This window comes from Clarias gariepinus, chromosome 21 (genome assembly GCF_024256425.1).
Source record: "Clarias gariepinus isolate MV-2021 ecotype Netherlands chromosome 21, CGAR_prim_01v2, whole genome shotgun sequence".
NCBI lineage: Eukaryota > Metazoa > Chordata > Actinopteri > Siluriformes > Clariidae > Clarias > Clarias gariepinus.
In genome coordinates this window covers 16773950-16801200 of record NC_071120.1, presented here as the reverse complement: position 1 = coordinate 16801200, position 27251 = coordinate 16773950, and the positions used below count along the sequence as shown (strand labels likewise).

The window sequence follows — 27251 nt, the reverse complement described above, 5'->3', positions numbered from 1 at the left end:
TCATGTGATCAGTCTGTATTTGTGTGAGTACCATGTCATCCCATGTAGAGGAACATGTGAACAATGTTACGCAAAAAGTTGATGCCCTGAAATCAAGTTAAAATGTGTCATGATCCTAAGAAATAAAATAGAATGACATAAGAAAAGAAATGAATCTTTAAAAAAAAAATTATTTTAATAGAAATAAATTAATGTTAAAAAATCTCATGTAAAATATCATGTGACAATAAATCAATAATATATAACCAGGCAACATAACAAGTGTTCAAAACCTACATGTTTACTCATGTGACTATTCAGACCTAAATACCATGTGACGCTTCTTATGTGTTTGAGCAATTACTTACCAAAATCCTTCCGACCACAAACCTGCTGTTCCACAGTTCATTAGTATTATAATGAGAGGCTTATAATCATGACCTTGATAATAGCGCGATTGTGTGCATGTGTCTATGTCTGTTTGTTGGTTATCTAGAAAGACTATATGTATTTGTTCATGATGCCAAAAGATCCACACCCCTGAAACAATCCAGAGCTCAGTGGCACTGTAGTATGGCGCAGGTTCGAGTGGAAAAGAACCAGCACGTTTAATGTCATGATAATGTCATGATAATGTCACTACTAGGTTGAAAATAATCTGCCAACTAAAAATACCCAGCAAATAGCAGTCCTATAACCAGACACTGACACTGAGAAAGGGCTAGACGACAGTGCTTCAAATAGGTGTGTCAAGGTAATTGTTTCATTTTTTTAAATCATGGATTCTGCTGTGACATCACCACAGCCATTACTAACCCACTACTTTATTATTATTATTATTATTATTATTATTATATATATGGTGTAATATTATTAATGATATATTATAATGCAGTGGTTGTTCATCCATAGGGGCTTGTTTTGCAAAGGCATTAATATTAAACATCCAGCAAAGTTCTCATTCATAAGTAAATAATTTTAACAATCAGTTAAAATACTTTTCCTCATTAACAAGGACTTAATCACAGGCTTGCCATAGGCTCAGTTTTTACCCCAAAAGGGTTACTTTAAAAATCCTTCAGTACAAAATAATCAAAATTAGATATAATAATAAAAAAATAAAAAAAACAAATATAAGAGCAGATAGTCTGCCTATGATGTAAAAAATATCTTGTGTAAGCTGCATTGCAAAGGATTGTTGAGGGAAAGGTAGGATTACAAAGTAGTTAATGTTGGTACCTGAGAAATATGTGCACAACATGGTGACCTTGTTCCCACACAATGGCTGAACAAAACAAGATAAATCTGTCTCTCTTTTCCAATTCCCAATACATTTTGGGTGGCTACTTTTAGGTGTTGTGAGATCCAGATGAGCTGTAAAAATCCAAGTGGCATTCAGGTCAGAATGGGACTTTTGATTGTGCAGAATAACAATGAGAACACAACTATGAGAGTAAAAAAACATGTTTATAAATAAAAAAAAATTCTACATAAAAATTACTACTTAATTCCATTAAGGTTGTCATTACTAATGTTATTCTGCCACAGCATCATCTATATTCACAAAGCTGCTGCTATGCCTCTTCATAGACCCTTTACCAGTATGATAATGTATCCTACTTTATTCCTCTGGCTGATGATTCTATGCTGCGCCACTGCCCTAAGCAAACAGACTGCATCGGGGTCAGTAGGTCACGACCTGTAAAGTTGCACAAACTCACACACTCAGATCAGTTTCAAATGATAATACACAAATCAGCAGGCAGTAAGTAAGCTGCACAATGAAGACTCCTGAGCTTAGCGTGCTGCTGCTGCTGATACTTCAGCTGAGACAGCATGCTGGTTAGGCATATGCACACATGCCTGCACATAATATACTCCATTTTACTGCCTATAAGTCTGCTATATTTACTACGGCTACAAAAATAAATGTAAACAAATACATTAAGTATTAATTCAAATGATAAACCATAGTTAACTCTACAATACTACTAAAGAATTCTTGGAACTGAAAAGATCAATATATTTTAGATAAGTGCTGTCTTTGGTTTGGGAAGGGGTTATCTATCTGCAAATCTACTATATTTCTTATATCATATCTATGTGTGATGCATCATTTTTAAATCTAGAAATCAATTCATCAACCTGTAATCAATAATGTCAACAGTATTGTGCTGAATCATATCGTTTACTTAGGATGCACAGGTTTCTGACTTTGGCTTTACTATGAAGCATAGCTTATTACTCAAGGAGACGGGTCTGTCTGCAGTATAGCTTGCCAAAATGTGCAGACGATTATGAGAGGCTTGATGTTCACAGACAGCAGGTCGCCAAAGGTCATAAGAAGGTATCATCTATACAAATAACCAGACTACAGTGTCTGGCGAAACTGTTCCTAGCTAGTGCACAAGGAGAAAGGCATAAATGTTTATATCCCTTCGTTTGTAAGAACAGTTGAAAAGGCCACCTTAATATAGTTTTATCTATTACTTATAAAACTATTCAGATAGCAGACTCCTGCTTTAAATTTGTGCAATAATAGTCTTGCTATTTATTGAAGCTTTAAAGCTTTTCATGCTTGTTTTCCACTAACAGAGCACCAAAATGTGGGCAAAGTACAAAATAAAAGTATAAGTATAAGTAGTAATCAAAGAAAACTGGTTGAATTAAATGCTAATTGCTCACTTACATTAAAATTTATGGAATGTGGTGGATGCCCTTATCCAGAGTGACTAACAGAAACTATCCAAAAAGAGTATCAAAGGAGAAAATTTGTAATCTTATGGAAAATATATAAGAGTAATTCATTAAAAAAAGTTATCTGGGGAAAAAAAAAACATTTTAAACAATAATCCTAAACACTCAAGCATTGCAAGTATGCAGAAGTGAAAACCACCTTTATTATCAACAGTATGTGAAGAGAGGTAACATTTGCTGGGCTAGCTAACTTGGGCTACATTCACGTTACAAGCCACATAGTTAAATTCCAAATTTTTTTCAGATCAGCTTTGCATGTCGTGACAGTTCACAATGCTATTTACAAGAGTCTTTGCTAACATTATATGTGTTATACCACTTAGTCATTTTAAATGTAATGGACAATTAATGTAATTTCAGCAAAAATATGCTTGGGATTTTGTTTTGGAGGATGTCAAGCAGTTAGTCATCTCTATTTGTTGAGGTCCAGAAGGAGAAAGAAAACCAGATGCCTTGCTGGTTTAGCAGCTAATGCTGCACTGCTATGAAATCCCCATGCTGCTGGTGCTGACTGATGACATCAACATCCTATGCATGTGCAGAGGCAAAAGGTGGTGTGATTTCTGATCTGACCATTCTCACTTAAGTTACATGAACATATATCAAATATATACTGTATCATAACTATTATATATATGAAAGAGACTTTTCAACCCCTAAAAAAAACAAAACTGATTTCTGTGTTCAGACAATCCCTAAAAAATCTGATTTGAGTAAAAAAAAGGTATCCTCATCAAGGGTAGGGCACAGTGCGAATCCACAGATTACTGGACAACCCCATCTCAATCTACCCTAAATTATCCTTTTTCATTGGTGGGTCCTGCTTCCCCTTGTGAGGTTGGATGTGCATTGGGTTAAGGGTCTTTCCCAGGGCCAACAGTAGCATTAGTGGCTTATAACTTTTCTGTACTACAATATCGCTACAGGTTTTGGTTTGCACAGTTCAAAATCATTATGACATCGTTACCACATTGTTAAGCATTAAAAAATGAAGGTACCTGATAAATTGGCTCAGCAATGCTTATCTGTCTCCACTCTTTCAGACACTGCTGCTAATTGAGCATTTGAAACTGTTTTATAATGTCTCAATCCTAAATTATTTAAAATATTACCATTTTATTTGCTTACAGTCTTCTGTGGTTAATGAGATTTTTCCCTCTGAAACCCATCATCAAGAATAAATGTAATGGATTTATAAAACTGTGATTTCATTATATTGGGGGAAAATACAGTCACTGTCAGTAAACCATATGCTCTAGTTAAACAACAAAATGCATGGTGTTTGTTTGTTTTCACCCTGTAGAACATATAAGGTCCAAGTAAACATTATTTATAATGCAATTTTTTTTTTTACCTTGACCATGCGAATAATCCAATAACCACAGCTTTCATAATAGTGGGTCGTGATTTCCACCACTGCATGCTTCCCCGAGGCACTGCAAACCTCACTTTGAGAAGCATTGTAGAAAAGAATTGGGTTTGGTATGTATAGTCAGTGCCCAGACAGAGAAGTCTTTGATATCGGCATCAGTAACGTGTATAATTAATGATGGAAGGAACCTGGGAAGAACCCATGTCTCCTCTCACTCTGTAAATACCTTACATAATAATCTCAGCTCGTTATTTATCAGTCTGTATGTGGTAGCAATGCAGACACAGCAGAAGACATGCACTGGGTGTGATAAGACATTCCCACCAGCATGGCACCGAGCCAGCGGGCCATGCGCAGTGGAAACAAAGTAGCCTCTATCTCTCCATTACACACTCGCTCTCTGTATGTCACACTCTCTATCTTCAACCTTCTCCTCTCACTTCGAAAGCCAGCCAGTCTGAACCAGTTTTGCGTAGTGTTTTCCAGTTTTGCAGAACTTGAGTGAGTCATGTACTGTATCGCTCACATGCTTTTGAGGAAAAACAATTTATGTGAAGTTTTTGTCCAACTTCTTGAGAAGCCCAAGGATTTAAATGAGTGTGTCTCATGTGATTCTATATTAGAATTAAGTCTGCTGTACTAAAATGGAAAGAGGAGAAAGACAATTCTATAAGAAAAGGTTCAAGGTCATAAGTATGTACAGTATGAACGTAGAATGTTTAGAAAAACTATAATAAAACTTCGGTCTCAAATTCAGAACGAGACAAACTGAAAGCCATGCTGTTTATCTTTTTTAAAAAGATGCCAGATTTTTTTAGTATGATTATTGCTTATATTGCTTATAAATACACACAATATTAATAGTTGCCAGGTCAAGGAAGTTTACCTTACTACCATCACCCTCGCTTGCTTCTTAGCGATGCATTTGAATAAATGCCAATGAAACTGAAATTACATGCCAGTGAAATTGAATTAAGTTGAATCATCCAGACAAAATTTAATCTAGTAACTTAACCAATCATTAATTTAACTTTACCCAGTGTCCCTATTATATCATCGGTTTATATTGCTAAATTTGTCACATCATTAAGGCCAAATAGTAACCACAGTTATTAAATTAGTATGTCAGATGAAACCCTGGCCCAAGAACACCTAACCTAATCTTTTACACTTCATAGCATAGGTCAAGCCACCAAGATGAGGACACCTGTTGTACAAGTCCCTACTCTCTATCACTGTCTCAAATCCATACTAGCACTGTTTCTGACTTAACACATTGAATTTGCCTTTTTTTTGACAACCTTTAAAAAATGTTGCGATGTGTACAGTAGTACTGTGCACAAGTCTTGAGCCACCCCTCAGTTCTTCATATTTTGCTTTCAAAGAGCCAGACATTTATGGATATTTTAATATAATCTTAAGGAATGGTTATCCAGACTTCCTGAAGGACTTTTTTTTTTTTAACTCTTTTATTTAATATAAATAAATGAGGGGTGTCTCAAAGCTTTTTCACGGTACTATAAATGGCCAAATACTAGGCTTTTTGATCCATATCTTTTACATTACTGTGGCCTAAAACACTCGGAACAGGACAGGAAGTGAATTGAAGCTTTTGTTTTTGATCATTGATTTTTTTCTCAGAAATAAATGTGGTCTAAGAAAACCAAAGACATTTCAAAGAGTTTTATTCAGGAAATCTATTCATTATTTATGATACAGTATGATTATACAGTCAAGAAACCTATAACAACCCCAATGTATGAAACGTTATTCCACTTTGCTCACATATTTAATGAAGCTTTCTATGAAAGAATTTCATATGATGTTAAATGAACATCCTTAGTGTTGTGGGATCATTTTAGACCTTATTAATAATTTTTAATAGTTAGTTTAAAGAAGGCATATATTAATTGGAGGAAAGTTTTGTTGGAGTCACCGTTTGACCTCCTTGGAACCTGTCACCACAGCCATCCAGTTCAACCAACATCATCCTTTTTGTGAATGCTGGAGACAAGATCCAGCCTCCCTATCACTAGGTGGAGTACACTCTGGACCAGGTGAGCACTCACTCACACACTATGGGCAATTTGGTCTGTGGACTGTGGGAGGAAATACAGTGACTGTGGAGCATGGAGTGCTGACCACCATCATACCACCTTCTCTAACACTCCACTGGGTCATGGTCATCTTTTCTGATATTACCACGCAAATGACCATGAGGGATCTAAAACGAAGGAGTGCATGGATAAATAGGTGAATGGACGCACACCAAGTACAAGAAGCTGGTGAAAGTGTATAAAGCACGCTGGCTGGCACACTGACAAACCTGAAACCCACAAGAACATCACAGACATTCATTCAAGCACATCCAAAGGATTTATTATGATCAGGAAAACAAATCCAACATTTAGAAGGCATTTTGTCACATTGTGTTCCATAAACTTTTACTATACTTAAATTTCATTCAAAATTCTTAATATGCAAATAATAACGGAAATTACTAAATACCCATTATATATATTTTTAGTATACAATCCAGCTAAGTATGTTGCAGTTATAAGTCACTTGGGACACCTTGTTTTTGGAAAGTTGGTACTAATGTGTTGGCAAAACGTAATCATTCTTACATTATTTTCACAAGTATGTCACATATATTGGGGAAACATAAAGTCTTCAATGATTAAAAAAAGGAATAAGGTATAAACCTATGATTTTAAACATCTTGGCCAATCTGGTTAGAGCTAACAGGAATGTTATATTTCAAGTCAATTAGCCACATGTTACAACTGTGTTTAACAGAAAAGCTCATAGAAAATCTCAGAAGAAACTACTTGGAACCTTGGTGGTGAGGCTACAAAAGCAGAAGGCCATATGAGATTCCACTCTTGTCAACCAGCACAAGAAACGAAGGCTGCAGTGGGCATAGTTTCACATATAAACTGGCTAATGTAAGATAAGAAAAAGACGGGTGATGATGTTAAATGTTAACATCAATTAATATCAACTGTTATGCTGACCTGCCTAACACACAGTATGAATGCAGATCAATTCCTGCTCTCTGTTTCACCCTAATGAGAATGGGTTCCCTGTTGAGTCTGGTTCGTCTCAAGGTTTCTTCCTATTACCATTTCAGGGAGTTTTTCCTTGCCACTGTTGCCCTCGTCAGGGACTATCTGACCGTTTTTATTCTTACACATTCACATTGCATACAAACTTAAATAATTCTTTTGATTGTGTAAAGCTGCTTTGTGACAATGATAATTGAATTGAATTCTTTATAATAATTGAATTGAAAAATTCTTCCCTTATTCCCTTTCCACTTCCTACAACCTTTCTGTAAGCGAACTAGGATTATAATGGATGATACTTTTTCTTTAGATATAGTAAAATATACCAAGACAACGACTATTTTAAATCCACACTGGGTGCAGTTCAATATGCTTACTTTGATGCATATAGTTCAATGTACATATTATTGTAGATGCATAGATTCCAAAAACATCCAAATGAAGTTTAAACGATTTGAAAACAAGATATATGTATATTTTTTCTTTTAATTTAAAAAAAAATGTTGGTACACTATGTGCTAAGTGTGAACACGCATTACATGAAGGCTTAGGTGTCTGCTTTCCACCCAGCCTTATGTAGTCTGTCAAAATCTAATGAGATAAAATTAATAGAATGAATGATTGACAGTGAAACATTACCCATCTGTCCTCTCTGGTAGAAAGAAATAGCTCTGATTCCCCGACATTCACATATATAGTGCACTAGCCTGTTGGCAGGATGTGCTTGTTGGCATGTAGATTGGGGAAGTCCATTGCGTGAGCCATGGTAGCATTACGGCCATACTCGTAACACATTCCTGCTGTGCCGCTTACCATGCTGACTCAAGCTGGTGTGATTGCTCGGTGACGTTGGATTTCTTCTTGAGTGTACAGTAGGTTAGACAGAGAGACTCTGTGATTTACAGTGGTTTGGGATTTGGGAACTGAGTCAGGGAAGTGCTCTTGTCCCTAAATCACCCTGTTGGAATGGGCCAGTGCACAGCTGAGCCAGACAGATACTTGGAAAAATGCAAATGAGGAGATGGGGAAATGCTGTGATGCACTCATTTCTATAAACATTAAGAATGAACGTGCAGGAAAAGTTAGGTACTGTAAGAATGAGACGATTAGAAGAATAATAGAACTAAAGGATATCCACCAACGATCAACAAAACAAAAAAAAACAACAAATGGAGAAATGAAGTCAAATATAATCGAAATGGTTGTTTCACAAAATACACATAAAGCGTAACAATCATTATAATGAAAATACTACCAGTAGTAAATCACTGGTGTGTCAAAAATCTGACGTGCATAGTTCACATAGAGAGAGGCTGGGGTTAGTATGTGCTGTGACGCCTGAAATGATAGTCTATTGGCTGGACTTTGGAATTTGTGCAGTCAGTATTACATGGACTTCAGAAACTGAATCTATTTGGTTTTGCATGCAGAGAAGGAAAAGGAAAGCAAGAAATTAAAATGCATAAAAAGTTTATCCTACAAGAAATTGCAATTCAAATAAAAATAAATTGTGTACACAATTTTGTGCACATGGCACGTAGTGCACTCAACTGAACTAAAGTTATCCTCAGTTTCAAATCTCTTTTTCCCAACATACATGTATACACATAAGCATACATGCACACACATATACACACAAACATACATACACAAATACATACATACATACATACATACATACATACATACATACGTGCATGCACATGCTGTTCTCATAGTTTTCCTCTTTGAACAAAAATAGAAATAGCGACTCTGTTACTCTTTCTTGGAAGAGAGCTGTGTGGAATCATAAAGTATCTTCCACTGAAACTTGAGCTAGGTGAAAAGGGTGAAAACAATTGCAATCCCCAAAGCACAAAAACTTTGTTCCCATTACATAACCACACATTGTTATGACAGACAGCCTCAGTGTAACTCTTGACCTTGCTCCTGTTCCAGACCACACAGCAAGCCTGAGATACTCGAAGATAAAGGGTATGATTGTGTTCCAATCCACACAGTGACTATGTAAAATGCTATCCACTGGAAAGTGGCAGAGTTTACTGGTTTTGCAGCCTTTTAATAAAACCAGGTCAAATTAGGTTACAAGCTGTTTACAGTGATCACCAAGTCTGTCACCTCCTTGTGTGACTTGTGGGGAACAAATTAATTTTCCAGTGAGGCAAGGGGTTTCTAAAAGTATCGGATGTTATGGAAAAACTGAGCTTGGCTCCGTTACATCTAACTCAGGGCTCGTTATGGTTATGGGCTGTTATAGCAAAGGGTTTAAAATAGGTGAAGAAAGTTTTCATGAATTATTATAAAACAGAGAAGTAGGATTTAATGTTACTTAATTAACTTCTCTGGGCATTTTTTAGAACCAGTTTTGTTTTTATTCAAGACGTGAACAAAGACGCTTTCCTGTTTTTATTAGAACCTCTGCTCTTGCTTGCTTTTATGTAAGATCAAAAGGGACTTCTTCAATTCTGGCCACTACATGGTTCCTCTTTCCCTCTCTGCATTGCGTTATGAGTGTATGTCTAAAGAACACTGATGCTGATAAGAGCTTAAGTTGATGTTTACCAATAAGTAAAGATGTAAAATATGCAATCTGTTGGAGTTTGGCCTACTTTTCCATGTTTCAAAGAATAATGCATGCAGAATTTCATTAACACTTGTTAGCAAAAGGTCACTTTTTGGTTATTATTCACCATCTGAACACGGATTTCTTACCAGGCTTTACCCTACATCAACCACATATTAAGATGAACATTGCAAGATGTTGCTCACAACTAATTGTACATTTTCCAGCAGTAAAAATACTGAACCCCAGCCCATTTTACTGATAGTGTTGAACAATAAACAGAAAGAGATGCTCATATGGTTTGGAGAGCAAAGGGTGACCAAATTTGGGTTTGGAGAAATTTTTAATGCAACATAATCTCAGTCTTATTAAGCTGCTATTTTTAAATTACTTACTGAAACAGGTGATAACATGAACCGCCTGTCATAATGCTAAAAAATTGCCAGAAAGGGCTGGATTAGTGATGGAATGTCAGAACTAACATCAGCTTCATTCTCATGAGCATTGTTTGCATTGGGGGTGATGCGAGGGGGACAAATGAGTATGTAGGGGTGCACTCTGAGTTCATACTATACTCTCTGATCTCATGTCTGGGGTGATAGAGATCAAGGCTTAACAACCAAGATACTGACGGCAACATGGGTCAACATTTAAAAAAAGGAAGTGGTCTAGCTGTACTCAGAAAATATTACCCTCTCTCGTACCTAGAATGGGTTGCACTGAGAGAGAGAAAGAGAGAGAGAGAGAGAGAGAGAGAGAGAGAGAGAGAGAGATCCAGATAAAAGACCTATGCCCTATTTGGACCAATGTGCACATTATTCGTTTGTTTTCCATTAATAGAAAGGACAAGGTACTAAAATATCAGGGTTATAGGGTGTAGGACCCTGTGGACAACACTGTTTCTGGTTTCAGGTTTATTGAGCTTTCTATTTGCAATCAGCAACCCTTTATTCTGGGCTAAGCTGTTTTGTTTTTGTTATTCTCAAAATAAGTATTTAACATGCTCATACCATTCTCTTTTTAGCATTGGAATATAACACAAGCCATGGTTACACCATATTGTCACAAATAAAATATGATGTTATTGTGTACATATCATGCATGAATATCACGATACTGCTACATTCTAAACGCCATTTGGACCAGATCAGAAAGTTGATACTGCTGAAGGCGAGTGAATGCAAAGCCGAAAATAAATGTGACTGTGCACAATCCATATATGTCACATGTGAACTTCTAGTGACTTGTAATCATCTCCTCTTGAACAGAATGCAACAGGGATTAAGTGGTCCCACCAAAGACTTTTGTTTACCAGCTGTAGGCGGAATCGGATAGCTGGGCTGCTAACCCTGCTCGGGCTTAATCTGTAAACATGAACATCAAACAAAACCATCTTTTGCATGCATGTATTTGACCAAGACTTTGCACTGTCATTGTCATTTGCCAAGAACTATGTTAGTCTATTTAAAAAAACAAAACACACACATATAATTAAATATCCCTCAAAACCTTTTTGGTGGAAGGAAAGAACTTTAAATACAATGCCAAAAAAACAAGTTATCACACTCTCCTCTCAACACTTCCAGTCATGAGGGCTTACAAACAATCCTGGCGTGTCTAATCATGACTTTGCATTCTCTAACTTGGTAAGAACTTGAACTCCTTCTTTTCATAGCTTGGAAGAGATCATGCCACCTCCGTGCCCCTTCTTACATGTGAGCTATGCAGACTGTCCTGGGACATGCAGTAAGCCCTGGAACCTGAGCCTGAGAGCAGTAAGGGCTGGGTTACTGCATTTCTTGTTTCATTCAAGTGGCTATAGAAGTAAATAGACTGTGGGGGCAGCATGGCAACCGGCTTTACATGTCAATAGCCATAAATGTCTGCAGCTGGCCTCTTCACTGAATGTCTGCCCTTATGGTTACACAAAAGATTGGGGTCTGTTTATTTTTATTTATTTTTTGCAGTGCTCAGATTCCACGATGAAGGTGCCAATTTGTGATTTGTGTCTCAATCACATTTAATAAAAAAAATATGTATGTAATATAAAATGTATAAATAAACAAACTTACAACTTACAGCATAATAATAATAATAATAATAATAATAATAATAATAATAATAATAATAATATTTTAGAATTATAAAATATAATTATAATTAACAAATTTAATTATTTAACTTATTAAATATAATAAACTATTTCTGTTTAAATATAATCATTAAAATACTAAATGCAATATTTGCTTTTACGTAAGTCATTTGTTATAGATTATGACAAATAAAAATTTTCATTCACTTACTCAACCCTGTGATGTGAACACATTTACCTCTAAAAATTATTTAAAATATTTCACAAGACTTTTCTAAAGATTATTTTGTAAAAGTAGATAATTAAATAATCTAATGTCTTTAATGTCTTCTTTCCATTAGCATGGATGTTGTATTTTCTAATTTTACACTTAAACAAATAACACCTGCTACTTTCTAATGCTACTGCTACAGAGGTGGTGTAATTTCTCAAAAAATCAAGTTAAAATTTAAAACTGTTTCTAAAGGTACTTTTAAAGCTACTAAGGTGATCTGATCAGACGCTTTTCTAGACAAACTGTGATAGACATCGTAAGGTGACTGTGTTACTGACACTGCAAAATAATTACTTTTAAAATGAGTAAAATCTCATTGAAAAGAACAATAATTTACTTTGATCCATGTCATGTCTTAAGTAGTGTATTTTATTACAATGCCAGCTACCAAAAATGCAATTTTTTAGAAATATCTGGTTATAACTATAACTCTATTGTGAACATTTTAATAGCATGTGAGGGTGTGTGCCTCTTGGCAGCTTTCAATACTTTTTAGTATGATATCATCAATTTCCTCTCACAACATGACTTCCCTTCTGTGCATAGCACATACACAAGTATGTGCTATGCACATGTTACACAAGTGTATGTTACACAAGTGGCCACTTGCCAAACAAAAGGAAGAGGGCATAACAAGAAGGAAAAAAATTGCATTTGCCCTCTGTGATTGCCATGTAATTATCTGAATTAATATTAATATTAATAATATTAATTAATTAATAATATTAATTATTTAATATTAATATTATCATTTAAACAGTTTTTTTTTCTAATTAGCACACTACTTTTATTTCAAATAGTTCTGTGCTCATTTGACTTCTAAAAAATTCTAACCTAGCAAGTCTAATTACGAACTAACAATGTAAACAATTCTATAAACTATCTAGCTAAACAGGAGTGGTTTGAGGCATAAAGGCCAAAAATATTTTTTTAAGTATATATAGAAGGTCACACCCTCCTTTATGTTGCTGGACCATGTTTTGACCTTTATTACGGCTGTGGCATCATTTCAATAAGCTCATGAAATGTCACAACATTTATTTTACTCCAGAGTCTCATTATTTTCTCTCCAAGACCCGATACTGATGATGCGAGAGTTGGACTGCTGCGTAAAGTTTCCTTTAGCACATCCAAAAGATTCTCAATATGGGTTAAGATCTCGACTTAGTGGTGGCCAATCCATGCGTAAAAATGATGTCTCATGCTCCCTGATCCACTTTCACAATTTGAGCCTGATGAACCCTGGCATTGGGATCTTGGAATATGCCTGTGCCATCAAGGAAGAATGTATCCGTGGATGGAAAAACATGGTCATTCAGTATATTCTGAATATAACTTTTGGGGTTGCACATAACATTTCTGAACCTGAATCTGACAAACAGAAGCAACCCCAGATCATAACACTGCCCCCTAGGCTTGTATGGTAGGCACTAGGCATCACTTAATTTGCCTCTCTTCTTACTCTGGAACAGGGTAAATTTGGACATGATCTTTTTCTAATGCTCCGCAGTCCATTCTTTATGCTCCTTTAGCAAATTGAAGCATTTATTTATGATTAGCCTCAGTGATAAGGGATTCTCTTAACGCTATGCAGCTGTTTAGTCCCAATCCCTTCACATTGTGCATGTGGAAATGGTCTTACGTTCAATATGCTAAGCATTTCACTGCATATTAAGCATTTCACTGCATATGGTACTGTGTATGACTGTGTATGTGACAAATAAAATTTGAATTTGAATTTGAATATTAAACAGAGCTGCGAGTCCTAGCAAGTACAGAGTTGTTGTTGTTGTTGTTGTTTTTGTTGTTTATCGATTACATTTCCATCCTGCTCATTCAGGAAGTTTTTCCAACCATTTCTCTTCTTTGAAGATAATGGTACATAACTACTTCTAGGTATTAAAATGCATTTTTTTAAATTCTTAATCCAACCCCCCTTAGTTGTTTTCGTGATGTAGGACAATAAACTGATCTTTCTGAAACAGAGTAACATCTTTACATCTTTGCCATGACCACATGATGTGTCTTCTGTTATGAGAAGCTTCTAACTATCAGTTAGTTTTAAATAAGTGGTTGCCAGCTAAAACATATTAATCACTACATTAATTATTCAGTGGAAGACTCTTAACTACTTGCTTAGTTAAATCCCCGTTGTGACTTTTTTTAAGCTCGTCAGTGGTTATGTGTGTGTGTGTGTGTGTGTTTCACTCTTACTATAGAAACAGCACGCACTGTTTTTTTTTTTACAGAACGGGAAATGAAATTGTATCAAAGCGCACTGATTCCTGCTGATGACGTTCTGTTTCTAAGGTCTGGGTTGCCGATATTTCTTCACCCCTCTAAGAAATAATCAAAACTTTATTTGAGCTAATAGTGTAAGGGCCTTAAGAGAGCAGCTGGGATTCCCCCAGGAAACTGAAGAGGGCAAGTTGACAAGATTCGACCAGATTTACTCCTTAAGTCTAGAAATAAAAGCATTAAGAGAGGGTGTAAATGAATCTCAAGATGATAATAAAAAGGAAGCGGATTTACACAATGTTTGCAAATAACTCTATATACCACCAAACTGCCGTATGTAGACACAATATATCTACTATTTAAATTTTAATGTACATATTAAATAATATTTAAGCATTATAATGTGATTTTAATGCTATATAATTATGTAATTGTTATATTATTAATGAACATATGACAAATACGTACATTTTTAGACATTTTAAACATTTAGATAATACATGCTCAATTAACTTAAATTAGGAATAGGAATAATTAATACTTTTAATCAAATATACCATTAAATCTTAATATACCCTTAAACCTTTATCTTAAACCTTTAAATGAAATTATCAAATAGATTTAACACATCCTGCAAAAGTTTTTCCTAGCATATCTCACTATTTACTTACCATGTTACACAATCCTTTGCTTTAAATAAACTTTTAAAAAAAGACAGATTAGTTGTTTATTTAAACAGATTTTGGTTATTTTTTTATACCAAAATTTTTAATCTCTTGCTGAAAAATTAAGTCAAATATGATCAATAAAAAGGCTTTGAGATCACACCACCATGCCATGCAAACATGCCACATGCTTTCTCATTATTATCACTTTTACTGTTTTTTGGTACTGTTTTTGGAACTGGTCTGTATATTCCCATGTCACCATTAAAACAAAGTTTAAACAAACTTCCAAACAATTTCTTTCTCTTTTTTTATGGTTTTATTTCGTTTTTATGGCTTTTTATCTGTTCTGACTTTTAGGAAAAAATAAATTCTCCATTACATAACCCTAGTTCTGTATTCCACAAGCACAGGATTTCCCACGAAGTTTTTAACACAAAGAGGAACAGAACATTTAGAATACTTTAGTGATATCTGTGCATAGCTCAGATTAGCCAGGAAATGTTTGAAAGTTGTGTGGCATAAGCAGGGGCTAATAAGCAGCCAGCACTACTGGCTAATCCCACCTACCTTTATGCTACTACCACGAGGTCAGATTACCACAAAGGCCCTGACCTGAGAGATTCAATGGCAGATGGATCCACAAGGAGAGTGAACAGTGCTAGGACAAAGCTGACTCATGAGAGCCTAAACCTCCCCCCAGCAGAATGTAGATTTAACAATATAATTGTATACTTGGAGTGTTACTTTGTTTAGTCGCTGACCAGCCCATGTTCCGAATACATTTTTGAACAGGATGTCCTAAGAACAGACGTTCCACACTTTTGTGTCAATTCTAAAGATAAATATGAATTTCTTCTAAACCATGTTAAAATAGGCAAGGTCCTGCCTCACAAATGACCAACGATGATGCCTTTTAATATGTATGAAGACAATGTTTTTCTAACTAACAGTGTTGCCAGGACACACATATTCACCCAGTATCCAGTAAAGGATTCTGTTATCCTAAACTGGGACGAGTCTAATTTCAAGACTCGCTGTCTCCCTATCTTTTTCAATTACTTTCCAGGCTGTTTGCGTACTTGCTTTGGAGATGCCATGCCATGCTTAAGCTCAACACTGATCTGTTGTGTAGCTGTCTCTCAGGCTTTAAATGAACCTCTCAGGTCCTCTTTCAGCCCTTTGCGTGTTACTTCATGTTTCCCTCAGTCCAATCATTAATTGCCAACCATGATGTTTTCTAAATATTTATTAATGTGCCATTCAACAAGTCACCAAAACTATATGAAAATTGTATTTTCTCAAGTCATGATTCCTGATCTAAAAAAACAAAATTTTAAATCAAAAGAACTTAGAAGTTAAGTTCTTTTGAAGCTAGAACTCTGTTTCTCATTTTATTTCTCCATGAGAAGAATATAAATTACATCTGTTCTACAGGTGTATATTAGACAGGACAATAATGTCTGCCTGGTTGTATATCAAGTTTGTCAGCCTGACATTTATAACCTATCCTAAGGCTACTCTCGACCTGTGACCAGAGTGTCCCTGATGAGATGAGGTCATGGGGTGACATCTATAAACGGGCCTGCCCTCTTTGTGTTCGACTCCTGAATGCAGTCGCAGTTTTGTGTTTATCCTATATGAAAACTGTATTACATCTAAATACTTAAGATGTAATACAGTTGTTACTGTTTTGTAACAACCAAATAGTATAATGTGTCCCCTTAAAAGTGATGTGTGCGTATCTATATATATATATATATATATATATACATACATGTGTGTGTGTATGTATGTATATATATATATATATATATATATATATATATATATATATATACACACACACACACACACACACAACACCACTATTATAATATAATGCAGCTATAGTAAACAACCAGTAACCTGGAAATATTACAATTCTTGTGGTTACCTCTAGGGGCACTGCTGTACTAGTTTTCAGCAAAAACAAGGAGGCTAGAAAGCTTTTTTCTTCTTTTTTTTACCTATTAAATATATTTCTACACATTGTCCCTTGTTTTGGGGTGTTAATGCCGAGATCACAGAATCTCTATCTAGTAAAACTAATTAAACTATTCTTCACAGCATTCTGTCACTACATGAAAATCAATCAAGCCTAATATTAAGAGTGGAAAGTCAGCAAAGCTGAAAATTCTCAGGGGAAGAGTTTGTTTGGATGTTAGTTTACCAGCAGTTAACACTCCTTTATGTAAATTCTTGAAATAAAGGATGAAATGTTAAATAGTGTGGGAAATAGCAACATATGACTTATTGGTCAGGAAAGGAAGTTAAAGAAAACAATTAATAAAAAGTACCAATGAAACATCAGTAATCTTTTAATGTTTGGAAAAGTTTTATTTAGCTCCAAGGAAGAACAAAGACAAGTTCAAAACCATTCCAAATAGAAATTTGTCAGTTATGTAGTGTTGATGATCACTGAATAAAACACAAGGTTATACAGAAAACATCAGAAAAAAATAAAATATTGCACTTTGGTTCTTAAAAAAAAAAAGAAAAGAAATACACCAACATGTTTTACTTCATTCATTCCTCAGAGAGAGTGGGGAGTTTAGCTTTAACACTGGACTACATGGAAGGCCAAGCACAGGAAGTGACCGACCATGAAAGGAAAAAAAAATTACTTTCTCAAGCTTATTGTTTTTGCTTAAGGCCCAAATTACTTGCCAGTTGTGATTTTGCAAGATAATGGATTGCCAAAAACAAAAATGAACAAAACCAACATAAACAAGAAATGAGTCGTGTATCAGAATAGCAATGTTTATTCTGTCCACTCCCAACCAAGCTCTCTGAAGGTGTGCGAGACCACAACTATTGTTCCCAAAATAAAGCCAGGTGAGAGACAGAGACCTGCTCCAAGTTGTTCGACCAGGAAGCAAGCCTTAAATGCCCATAATGGTAATCAAAGCTAGTCATTACAAAGCATAAGCCATGGCAAATTAGAGTGGCGTGTCTGGGGATCGGTGCTCGCTTCGAAGGACTATTTGGTTTTCCCTTTTTGTCCTTTTAGACATAAACATGCTTCAGACACCACAGAGACAGTCATAAGGTTTTGAGTTGTAATGAAAGTGAGTGATGAACCAGATCAGTTCTACAAGGCCACTATGATAAGACCACTTTAATGAACCTGTGTATATTTGAAGCAGTAGTCCTTGAATTCTTGCTGAATTCGACACACCCCTTAAAAAAACACACAATTAACACATACACACACTCGCATTAGCTACTTGACTATGATCAACCGTATCATCCTTTTAAAGGTTGGTGAGATTTAAGCGATGCATCGAACATTGCTTAAATGTTTTTCACTGGGGAATGGATGAATACCAAACATCCTCCAGACCTCTGTGAGATATGATCAATGTCAACCTTATAAAGTTTGTGTATAAAAAAAAACAAACAAAAAAAAAAAAACACAGGTGCTATATTACTGCACGGAAGCGGAGTATTAATGTAGTTGTTGAATGAGTTCTAAAAACTAATGTATGCCTCATTTCAACATAGTTCAACCCACTATTTGGCCAAATTTCTTCATGGATCCTTTCAGAGTCTCCATCATTGTTCTCTCTTACATTTTGCTCTAAATCATATCTGCCATCACTGGCCTGGAGGAATGCTAGGACAAAAGACGTCATGAAGTAAAACAGGACAAAAAGGGAATGTCGTCTACCTTAGAAATCTGCCTTGTGCATGTTTTTCTGTTAATCTAATCTACTTTTTAACTAGTCTTCTCACCTACATTTTTTTTGCTTTCAAAACAGTGCAATTGAAACAACTTTTCATATATAATTTCTTGCTTCCAACCTTTTGGCAAGTGAGAAGTTCTCCTGAGACTGAGTGCTTTTTAGGCAGTACTGTATAGAAGCCTGCACTGCGTTACATTACAAATAGAAAGGCAACAAACTGTTCAGACTGTTTGCAGGCAAACTGCTGGGTTCCACCCTGTTTCATCTCTCCATCTTGTCTACACATGCAAGTGGCAAATGCCTTCTGTTCTCTACCACAAAACATGCATTTTCCCCAAACAAATGGAGATCGGCTTGAAGGCATTCTATGTTTAAAACTTATAGATGGTATCTATGTGGACAGAAGGGAACAAAAAAAAGAAAAGTCACGCTGTTATTACAACTCACACAGGCAACAATGCCATCCAAGCCTGAAGAGTCAGGTGGTGTAAGCCACTGGGAGCAGTTTGTCATCTGCACATCCTTAGGAGGGAACGCAATTTAAAAACAACAACAAAAAAAACACCTAAGAACTGCTAAAACTAGATCAGAGCAAGATTTGTGTTTCAGTCATATTTTCGTCTCTGCATCTATTTTTAGCAAGTTGTGCGGATAAAGCGTAACAAGCCTGCAAATCATTTAAGTCGTATTAGACCAAGACAGTGGAAAATGAAACAATTAGTGATTTTCAAACTGAGCCTTAGAACTCAAGCTAAAAACAAGATGTGCAAAAATCCACAACAGAAGCAAAGAGATTCTAGTCTTCTCTCCTTTTTAACTGCAGGTGGTGGCTATAGTGTATCCTCTGCATATTTTGTCTGTATCCAGGTAGCTTTTTGCTACAGAACCTTACTTTGTGCCATGGTTACAGAAAAGAAGCATGAGGACAACAGAAACTAGGCTGATTAAGTCCTGGCGTCTCAGTCCAACCAGGTGCGTCTGTCCACAGGGATCGACATGGATGAGCAATGTGATCACACTTCCCTGTGGCAGGAATGAAGTGACATGGCAGAAAGCTCCTGCACTTCACTGTCCTTCTTCCTGCATGTTCATTTTCTCTCGGCATCAACAGCAGAGCAAGTGCACTCGCCGTCTCCGGGAAAAAAATGAAAGTCGAAAGTTTTGTAGGGCACGACTGCTCTGAGCTGGTACTTTGAGCTTTTCAGCGTGATGGGCATGTGTCGGGCCTCTGCTCCTCGGGCTGTCTGGGTTGATCTGGATTTGGATCAATCTAGAGGAAAAAAGAAGGAGAAACACAGCTAAAGTTAAGACATAAAAAAAAGATAGGCAAATATGAAGCAGATCCCTTGAGGGTACACTAAAATCTACTGACCTAGTATTACAGTAGGTTTACATCATGTTGTAATTACAACAAATTATGAGATAATGGTCTACTGAAAAGCTGTGCACTTGAGGAATTATTTGTTTCGGTGTAAACACACTACACTTCAGTTTTAAGTATCTGATACCAGGAACTGAGACGGATCAGAGTACATATTCTGAGACATTACACTCCTCACTGTCTAAAACTCTGGAAGTCATTGCTATTTTGTGCATCGCTTTGGTGTATAGACACTTCACACACTGTTTATTCAGATCTTTCAGGACATTCAACTTCTTACAAGCTCATAAATACTGTAACTCCAAAAAAAAAAAAAAAATCTGTCAACATATCTCCATGTGTTACATTAATTTGTTCAGCTTATAGTCTTTAATGGCACATATAGATCTTAAGAATAAGTTCTTAAGTCTACCATTATTTGCAAATAAAGGCACATGTAAATCTTTGGTAAAATTTACCTCAGAATATGGGGGAGGAGGCTGGAAGCGGAACTCTTGGATGTAGGCAAACAGTGGGCACTCGAAATCTTCACGGCCTGAGGACACTTCCATGCAGCTTTGTCTCTGTTCCTCTGTGACCACCTCTGCATAAGCTGGGGGAGCTGCAAAAGGGAGAACAGAAACCATGCTCTATTTGAGTGCTATTTCTGTTAACTGTTAACCTCCCACATCCTCGTCTGGTAGTGTTAATCGAGGGAAAATAACCACAGCAAATCTTTAAATATTTTAATCTCCCGTATGGATACGACAACACATGACACACAGTATGAAGTACAAATACAAAAACTGTATAACATGTTATTTGAACTTACCTTCAGGTCTTTCTGGGAGACTCATGCCTAGCCAGTTCATGGTCATGCTACACTGGCTGCTCACAGAGGATGTGCGACTGCCAAATGGGTGGAGGGGGATGGTGCCGATCACCAGAGGCAGGTTGAGGGACAAGTTCATAGCTCCTGGAATGTCCACGTAGACCTAGAGATAACAAGCAGTGCCAACAGGTCAGCTGCATGCACCTTTAGATGTCTAATGAAATTAACCTGATAGAAATGACAGTTTTATGACCCTTTGCGATTGTGCAAGCACAGAATGATTTTATGTTGCGGTAAGGTCATTAGCATGCAGTAGCCTGAAATTTTGGCACAACTAGCAGTCAATGGCCAAGTCAAGTTCAGTGTGTTACAGAATATTTTTGGGTTATTTCATATTAAGTTATGACATTTATCATCAATCTAACAATTACATGGCTCTACATAAAAATATTAAAGCATTTAATGAAGTGATAATAGCTCCTAACTCACCATGAGGGAATACTCTACTCGAATGATGCTGCAGTCCAGGATGGATGGTGACACGGGAGGGATCTTTAGCATCTTCCCGTTCCATGTTTCTGTCTTGCCAGAAGACAGAGACTCGCCACGAATGTTGGCCACCAGCTGCTTGATCTCCTTCATTTTCCCTTTGGCATAAAAGGTCTGCGTTTGGTAGATGGCAGCCTTTGGCACGACCATGCGCGAGGAACAGTTCTCGATCTCTGCGAAGATCTGAATCAGTTCTCCTGCAAAATGATGATAAGGTGACTATTCTAACAGTAAATTACATCACCATTGATAATATGGAAAAAAACTCATGCTTAAAAATTACATGTTACCTGGGGTGTAACCCTTCCTTTCAATTTTGGCACTTAGGGAGATTGGACCTGAGGTGCAGAACCAGCAGCATAGTGTCTTGTCTTTTGTGCCTGCTTGTGGAGACTGTAAAAAAACAGAGGAATGACAAGAAAAAGATGATGTTAGTGTCCTGAGACTTGTTAGCCTTTAGGATGTCTCAAATACACCATGATGACCAGTGGTCGGTACAGTGGTCCTCAGGGACGCTAAGTCACAATCTCTCTTTCTTGCAACCTCAAAGCCCCAGACACATCCAGCACTATCTAGAGCATCAGGTATTTGGTACAGATGTTTTTGAAGCTTGAAAATAACAACTATGTGACCAGGAGGCCCTGAGGACCAATTTAACAAAGGCTTATACTGCAGGAAGTCATCAAAAAAGTTGATAATGTAAAAACAAAGATACACTAATAGAATGGTATTGTGATTATAAAGCAGACATACAACTTACCAGCAGGAGGGGAGTGTTAATGTCAATATGTTCAAAAACAGTGAACTCTTTCTTGGTCTTCATGGGCAGAAGCCATGCCCTGTGCAGCTCTGCTTTCACCCAGTAGCGCACACTGCCATGCTTCCCTTCGAAAGAGGTAGCCAAAGGTCTGCACATCAGGAACAAAAACAAAAACCACCATGAACAAACTGAAAGTTTTACATAATAGGACATCTTATCAGTCTCTTATTAAGAGCTTTAAAATGAAAACCTTGTTCATAGTAAATTGTTTCACTTTCTAGTTAAGTAGGGAAATTTTAAGAAAGCACTCACGTTTGTGGAAGCTCAAAGCTAAATGCATACTCGTGTCTTCCTGAATGAATTGTGGTGAGACCTTCCTCAGAGTTATCATCATCTGAAACAGAAGAGGACAATATTCCAAATACATGTATACCTTACCTGAGACAGCACTATATAGTAAATAACAACACAAGAGTGTATAAAGACAACAATAGGATTTATGATCATAAAATTTTCACAGATATTTCAACACCTTTTAATACTTTGTTGATTGATTAAATATCACACAGTTTGATTTTGGGTTGTAATTATATTGTGTGTGTGTGTGTGTGTGTTTTATTAGGTTTAAAATGAGAGACATTTGTAAAGGACAGGGCACATCACGTAAAATACAGAATTGGAATTTTAAACACAATACATTCGCTTTAAAAATAAACCTTAAATTAAAATCAAACAGTTTTTTTTAGCTAAACGCAGACTTCCGCTCAGCGCTCTGTTTCAGCCGAAGCCGCGTGCACGCGCACTGCTGTCACTCAAAAGCAGAGCCGAACAAGAGAAGACCGGCCTAAACCGGAGCTGGCTGCCTCAGCGCGCGCCGCCTCGCGCATTACGCATTTACAGCCGTGCAGCGTTCTCTCACCAAGGGCTGCAGCTTAGACCTGTTTACTGTTTATTTACTGTGCCCTGCACTCACTAATGGTTCACTCATTTTAATTTATACTGAACAATAAACAAAACAGTCGACGCCAAATGACGGGACAGAATACCAACTATATTTCTAAACTTCACTTTTATTATTTCATCGTTACAAACGATACACTTGATAGACTGATTGCAATACACAATACAAATAGATTACAGAAGAAATTTTCATGACATAAAAAATTAATTACAGTATATAAAAATGTAAAATTTTATGTACAGAAATTAGACATGCAATCTAACATTTATTCGCCCAGCAATCACAAAGACACCTGTACATGCACCAACTTAACCTACTTGTATAATGTAAGAATAACATAAATGCACATATCGTTTCTCTGATCATAGTTTTAGCCTACAATATCCATTGCGTGAGACTGTCCAAGAGCTTGTATGTTTGTTTGCAAAACACTCACAGGGCTGCAGCAGGGTACAGAATGTGCTTAAACTTGTTATGCATTTCGTTTTATATAAATATAATATATCAATACTAAGAAAATACACGTAATGTCAAAACGTTTGCATGCGAAATATCTGCATATGTTTCATGCGTCTGGACCATGGCGGATATTAAAAGTTGCAGCTATTTAACACTTTCTGCAGAAGCGTGAGGTCATCGAAAACACGTTTCAGCGAGAACCAATCAGAAGCGAGCGCGAGCAGGTACTGCATCAGAACAGGATTGAACCGCTTTTAACAATGGGTGGAAACTAAAGGCGAAATTGTAATAAAACACCAAATAAACATCTTGTTTTTGTGGATATTCGAATAAAAATAGCAAATTATCAGTGTGATGTAACAGATCTGTGATATGAATTCGGTAACTTTTCTTTAATAAAAATAAAACACCTCGACTTAACCAAGAAGAAGCCTTGTGCTGGTTGCTCGCCCATTCATTCTTAGCCTACTTCTTTCTGACAGTTGAGTTAAAAAGCTAAATATAAGTTTGAATACAAGGTCACATTCGAACTGAAAATGCATTTAGCCTTACATTATAACCAACTCTTTTAACCGACGAAGTGATGCAAAATTAAACAGTTGTCCTGGTCTGGACCAACTATACTTGTAAACAAGTCTGAGCATCTATTGCAGAACAGAGAAAGCAGCACAATACGCAGAACTACATAACACATTATTCCTTACCTCTTCCATGGCCAATAAGGATGTCTTTGTGATTTAGATACTCCACTTCTTCCGTGTAGTTTTGCGTGTAGGCAGTGTTGGAGCCAGCGTTTCGAGATTCAGTCCAGCGCACTTTCGCTAACCCCTTGGCGTGAATTTTCAACGACTTGACGCGAATTTCTCCCGTCACTTCGATGATAACTCTTCCTGAGACGCTGTCCCCGCTGGAGAAAACGGGGACGTTGCTGTCATTGTGACAGTCATAGCTTACAACGAAGCTCTTCACTTTTCCTAGCACCATGGCGACAAGAAAAGAAAAAAACGGATGTACAAAAAATTCTATAGAAAAAAAAAAGAAAATAAATCTATGAAAATAATCTCGTATGAAAAAAGCACGTTTCAACACTGTATAGTGTCATTGATGTGCGAGAGCTGAATAACAGCAGAAGATGCTGTTATCGCGACTCGACACACAGACTCGATGGTGGTCCGCTATGAAAGACAACCCGAGTTCCTTCGCCCTGCTCACTTTAAGCGACGGTTTGGTGAAAAACAACTTACTGCGCATGCGCGAAACTTTTCTATCCCCCCCCCTCCCCGACTCGAGGAAGGAGGAGGAGGGGGGCATTCCCTTGTCTAACTCTACATTAACACGGTGCAACAAACAGCTGAGCAATGTGAAAGACATATCACTTATTCACATTATAAATCATATTGTTGCTTTAGCAGGGAAATTACCAACTAAATAAAACGATATTGCTTTTAGCCTGACTAATTTTTCCAACCAATAGAAATAAAGTCTACTAATGAAATACTAATGCTACATAGCAGACAAGTTATAAGTTATAAAAACAATGAGGATAATTAACGTTTCAAACAAGCATTGGTCAAGTTTATCAGTAATAAGCTACTTAGAAAATAACTCACAAGATCAGCTAGGAATATAAGGACTAAAAGGTTGACTGATGGTGGGTCATGTTTTTTTTCCAGCATGCAAACTAATGCATTAAGTTTCACGTGTGAATGCATGTTCAAAAACACGACCTTAAACAAAGCAACACGGCTCCTTATGATGATGATGATCATGGCAGTGGTTTAACTGAGGGGGAAAAGCCATGCGTCAGTAATATGCAACAGGTGTTCATGAAAAATTCTGCGATTATTACAGTTTTACTGATGTTGCTCATGGACCATGTCATACCAGTACGGTACAGTAGTCCGGAACGTTGCAGATCAAACAGCTATGTTTAATTAGTCTTAAAAACGCCACCCTGTGGTTATACTACAGTATTACTTGACAATCTTATTTTTTTGAGAATAGTAAAAAAAAAAACCTGTTGCATGTAATTGGTTTATAACTTTTGTACAGTTACTTTAAGTATTCAGACTTATGTGAGGTAAATAACAAAGGGCATTTTGTGTACTGTTGAAATGCCACGGTATAATTAACATAAGGCCATCTATTAACGGTTATTCATTAGACAAAAAAAAATTAAGCATAATATTACGTAGTCCACACTGTCCCGTATAAACACGCATTTTATGAGAATGTCACTTGGTAAACAGTTTAGAGTATTTTAATAAAGCGAAAGTTTTTTGAAATATCTTTAAGCGCGTAGAGCTGATAAAACTCTGTGCGGCTATCGCCCTCTAGTGGACTGTCGAAAACTGACAATTGAAAAATGATGTAAAGATGTATTCGGCGTATATTTTACCTCAAAGTATCACGAAAAACGAATAATTCTAAAGGCTAATTAAGTTTTAATTTAAGTTAAAATAATTTCATAGCATGACATTTACTCTAAAAATGAACGAGTTAAATAAAAGGTTTAACAGGTCGTCTAGGTTTTAATATCTCACTTAGTCACTCATTGTCTATACCGCTTTATCCTGTATACAGGGTTGCTGCAGCCTGGAGCCTTTTCTAGGAGACTTAGGGCACGAGGTGGGGTACACCCTAGACTAATAGGGTGATCTACTGCAGGTCACATACACTACATAGACACACTCACACGCTCATACCTTACACTACAGGCGATATGAGAACGCCAGTCAGGCCAATCTGCATGTCTTTGGACTGTGGGAGGAAACCTGAGTACCCGGAGGAAACCTACAGAGCATGGGAAGAACATGAAAACTCCATGCACACAGACCTGAGGCAGGAATTAAACCCTCGACCTTGACGGTATAAGGCTACAGTGCTAATCACTAGCCGCCTAGATTTTAATATGTACTTTTAAAAGAACGTTTCTAAGGTTTTACTTGGTCAAGTGACTAAGGCTTGTTATAATATTTGTGTAAGAAACAAGGCGTCTGAGTTAAAAAGAAATTGATAGAAGCTAACAGATCCTGATGTAAAGTGGAAGTAAACACTTTTAATACATCAAATACAGCTTTTGCTTTGTTTAAAACAAAGATGGATTTTACATGAGATGAATTGTGTTTCTTAAGACTTTAATCTGTGCTGCCCAAATCTATCAGTTTATAATATATGCAGAAAGTCATAACTCAAATTCAACCTGAGATTAGATCATGTGAGCTACATTAACTGAACATAAGGGACATGTGATGAAGCATACATTATCTTGATGATGATGCATGTCTTTGCACTGCTAGAGGAAACCATGGAAAACCCACCAAGCAAACAGAGAACATGCAAACTTTACGCATACATACCAGAGGCAGCAATTTAACTCTCATCTGTGGTGCTGTTAATTGATGTTTTTTAAGGCTGGTAACTCTAAATAAACTTCTCCTATGTCTTTGTCCTGCCTCTGGGTCTGTGTGCACGTTCCACAGTACTAATCCTCGGTGGGTTTGCAGAAATTAATGATAATTGATAAATAAACAAAAATGGAACATAAGATTCCAAAAATGCATTTGGAGGAGAAACTAAAAATAGATCACCTGC

At 36.6% G+C, this 27251-nt stretch overlaps 1 protein-coding gene across 1 annotated transcript; it reads right to left on the bottom strand.

The window, feature by feature from the left end:
• Window positions 1-19067: 19067 nt before the first annotated feature.
• Window positions 19068-24869, bottom strand: arrdc3a (arrestin domain containing 3a). Its single transcript, XM_053480981.1, has 8 exons — window positions 24362-24869; window positions 22550-22631; window positions 22238-22385; window positions 21768-21870; window positions 21418-21674; window positions 20929-21091; window positions 20576-20718; window positions 19068-20006 (listed from the first exon to the last, which is right to left on the bottom strand). Exons 1-8 carry the CDS (start codon window positions 24639-24641, stop codon window positions 19938-19940), a joined length of 1245 nt encoding a protein of 414 aa, XP_053336956.1. The 5' UTR covers window positions 24642-24869; the 3' UTR covers window positions 19068-19937.
• Window positions 24870-27251: the final 2382 nt, after the last annotated feature.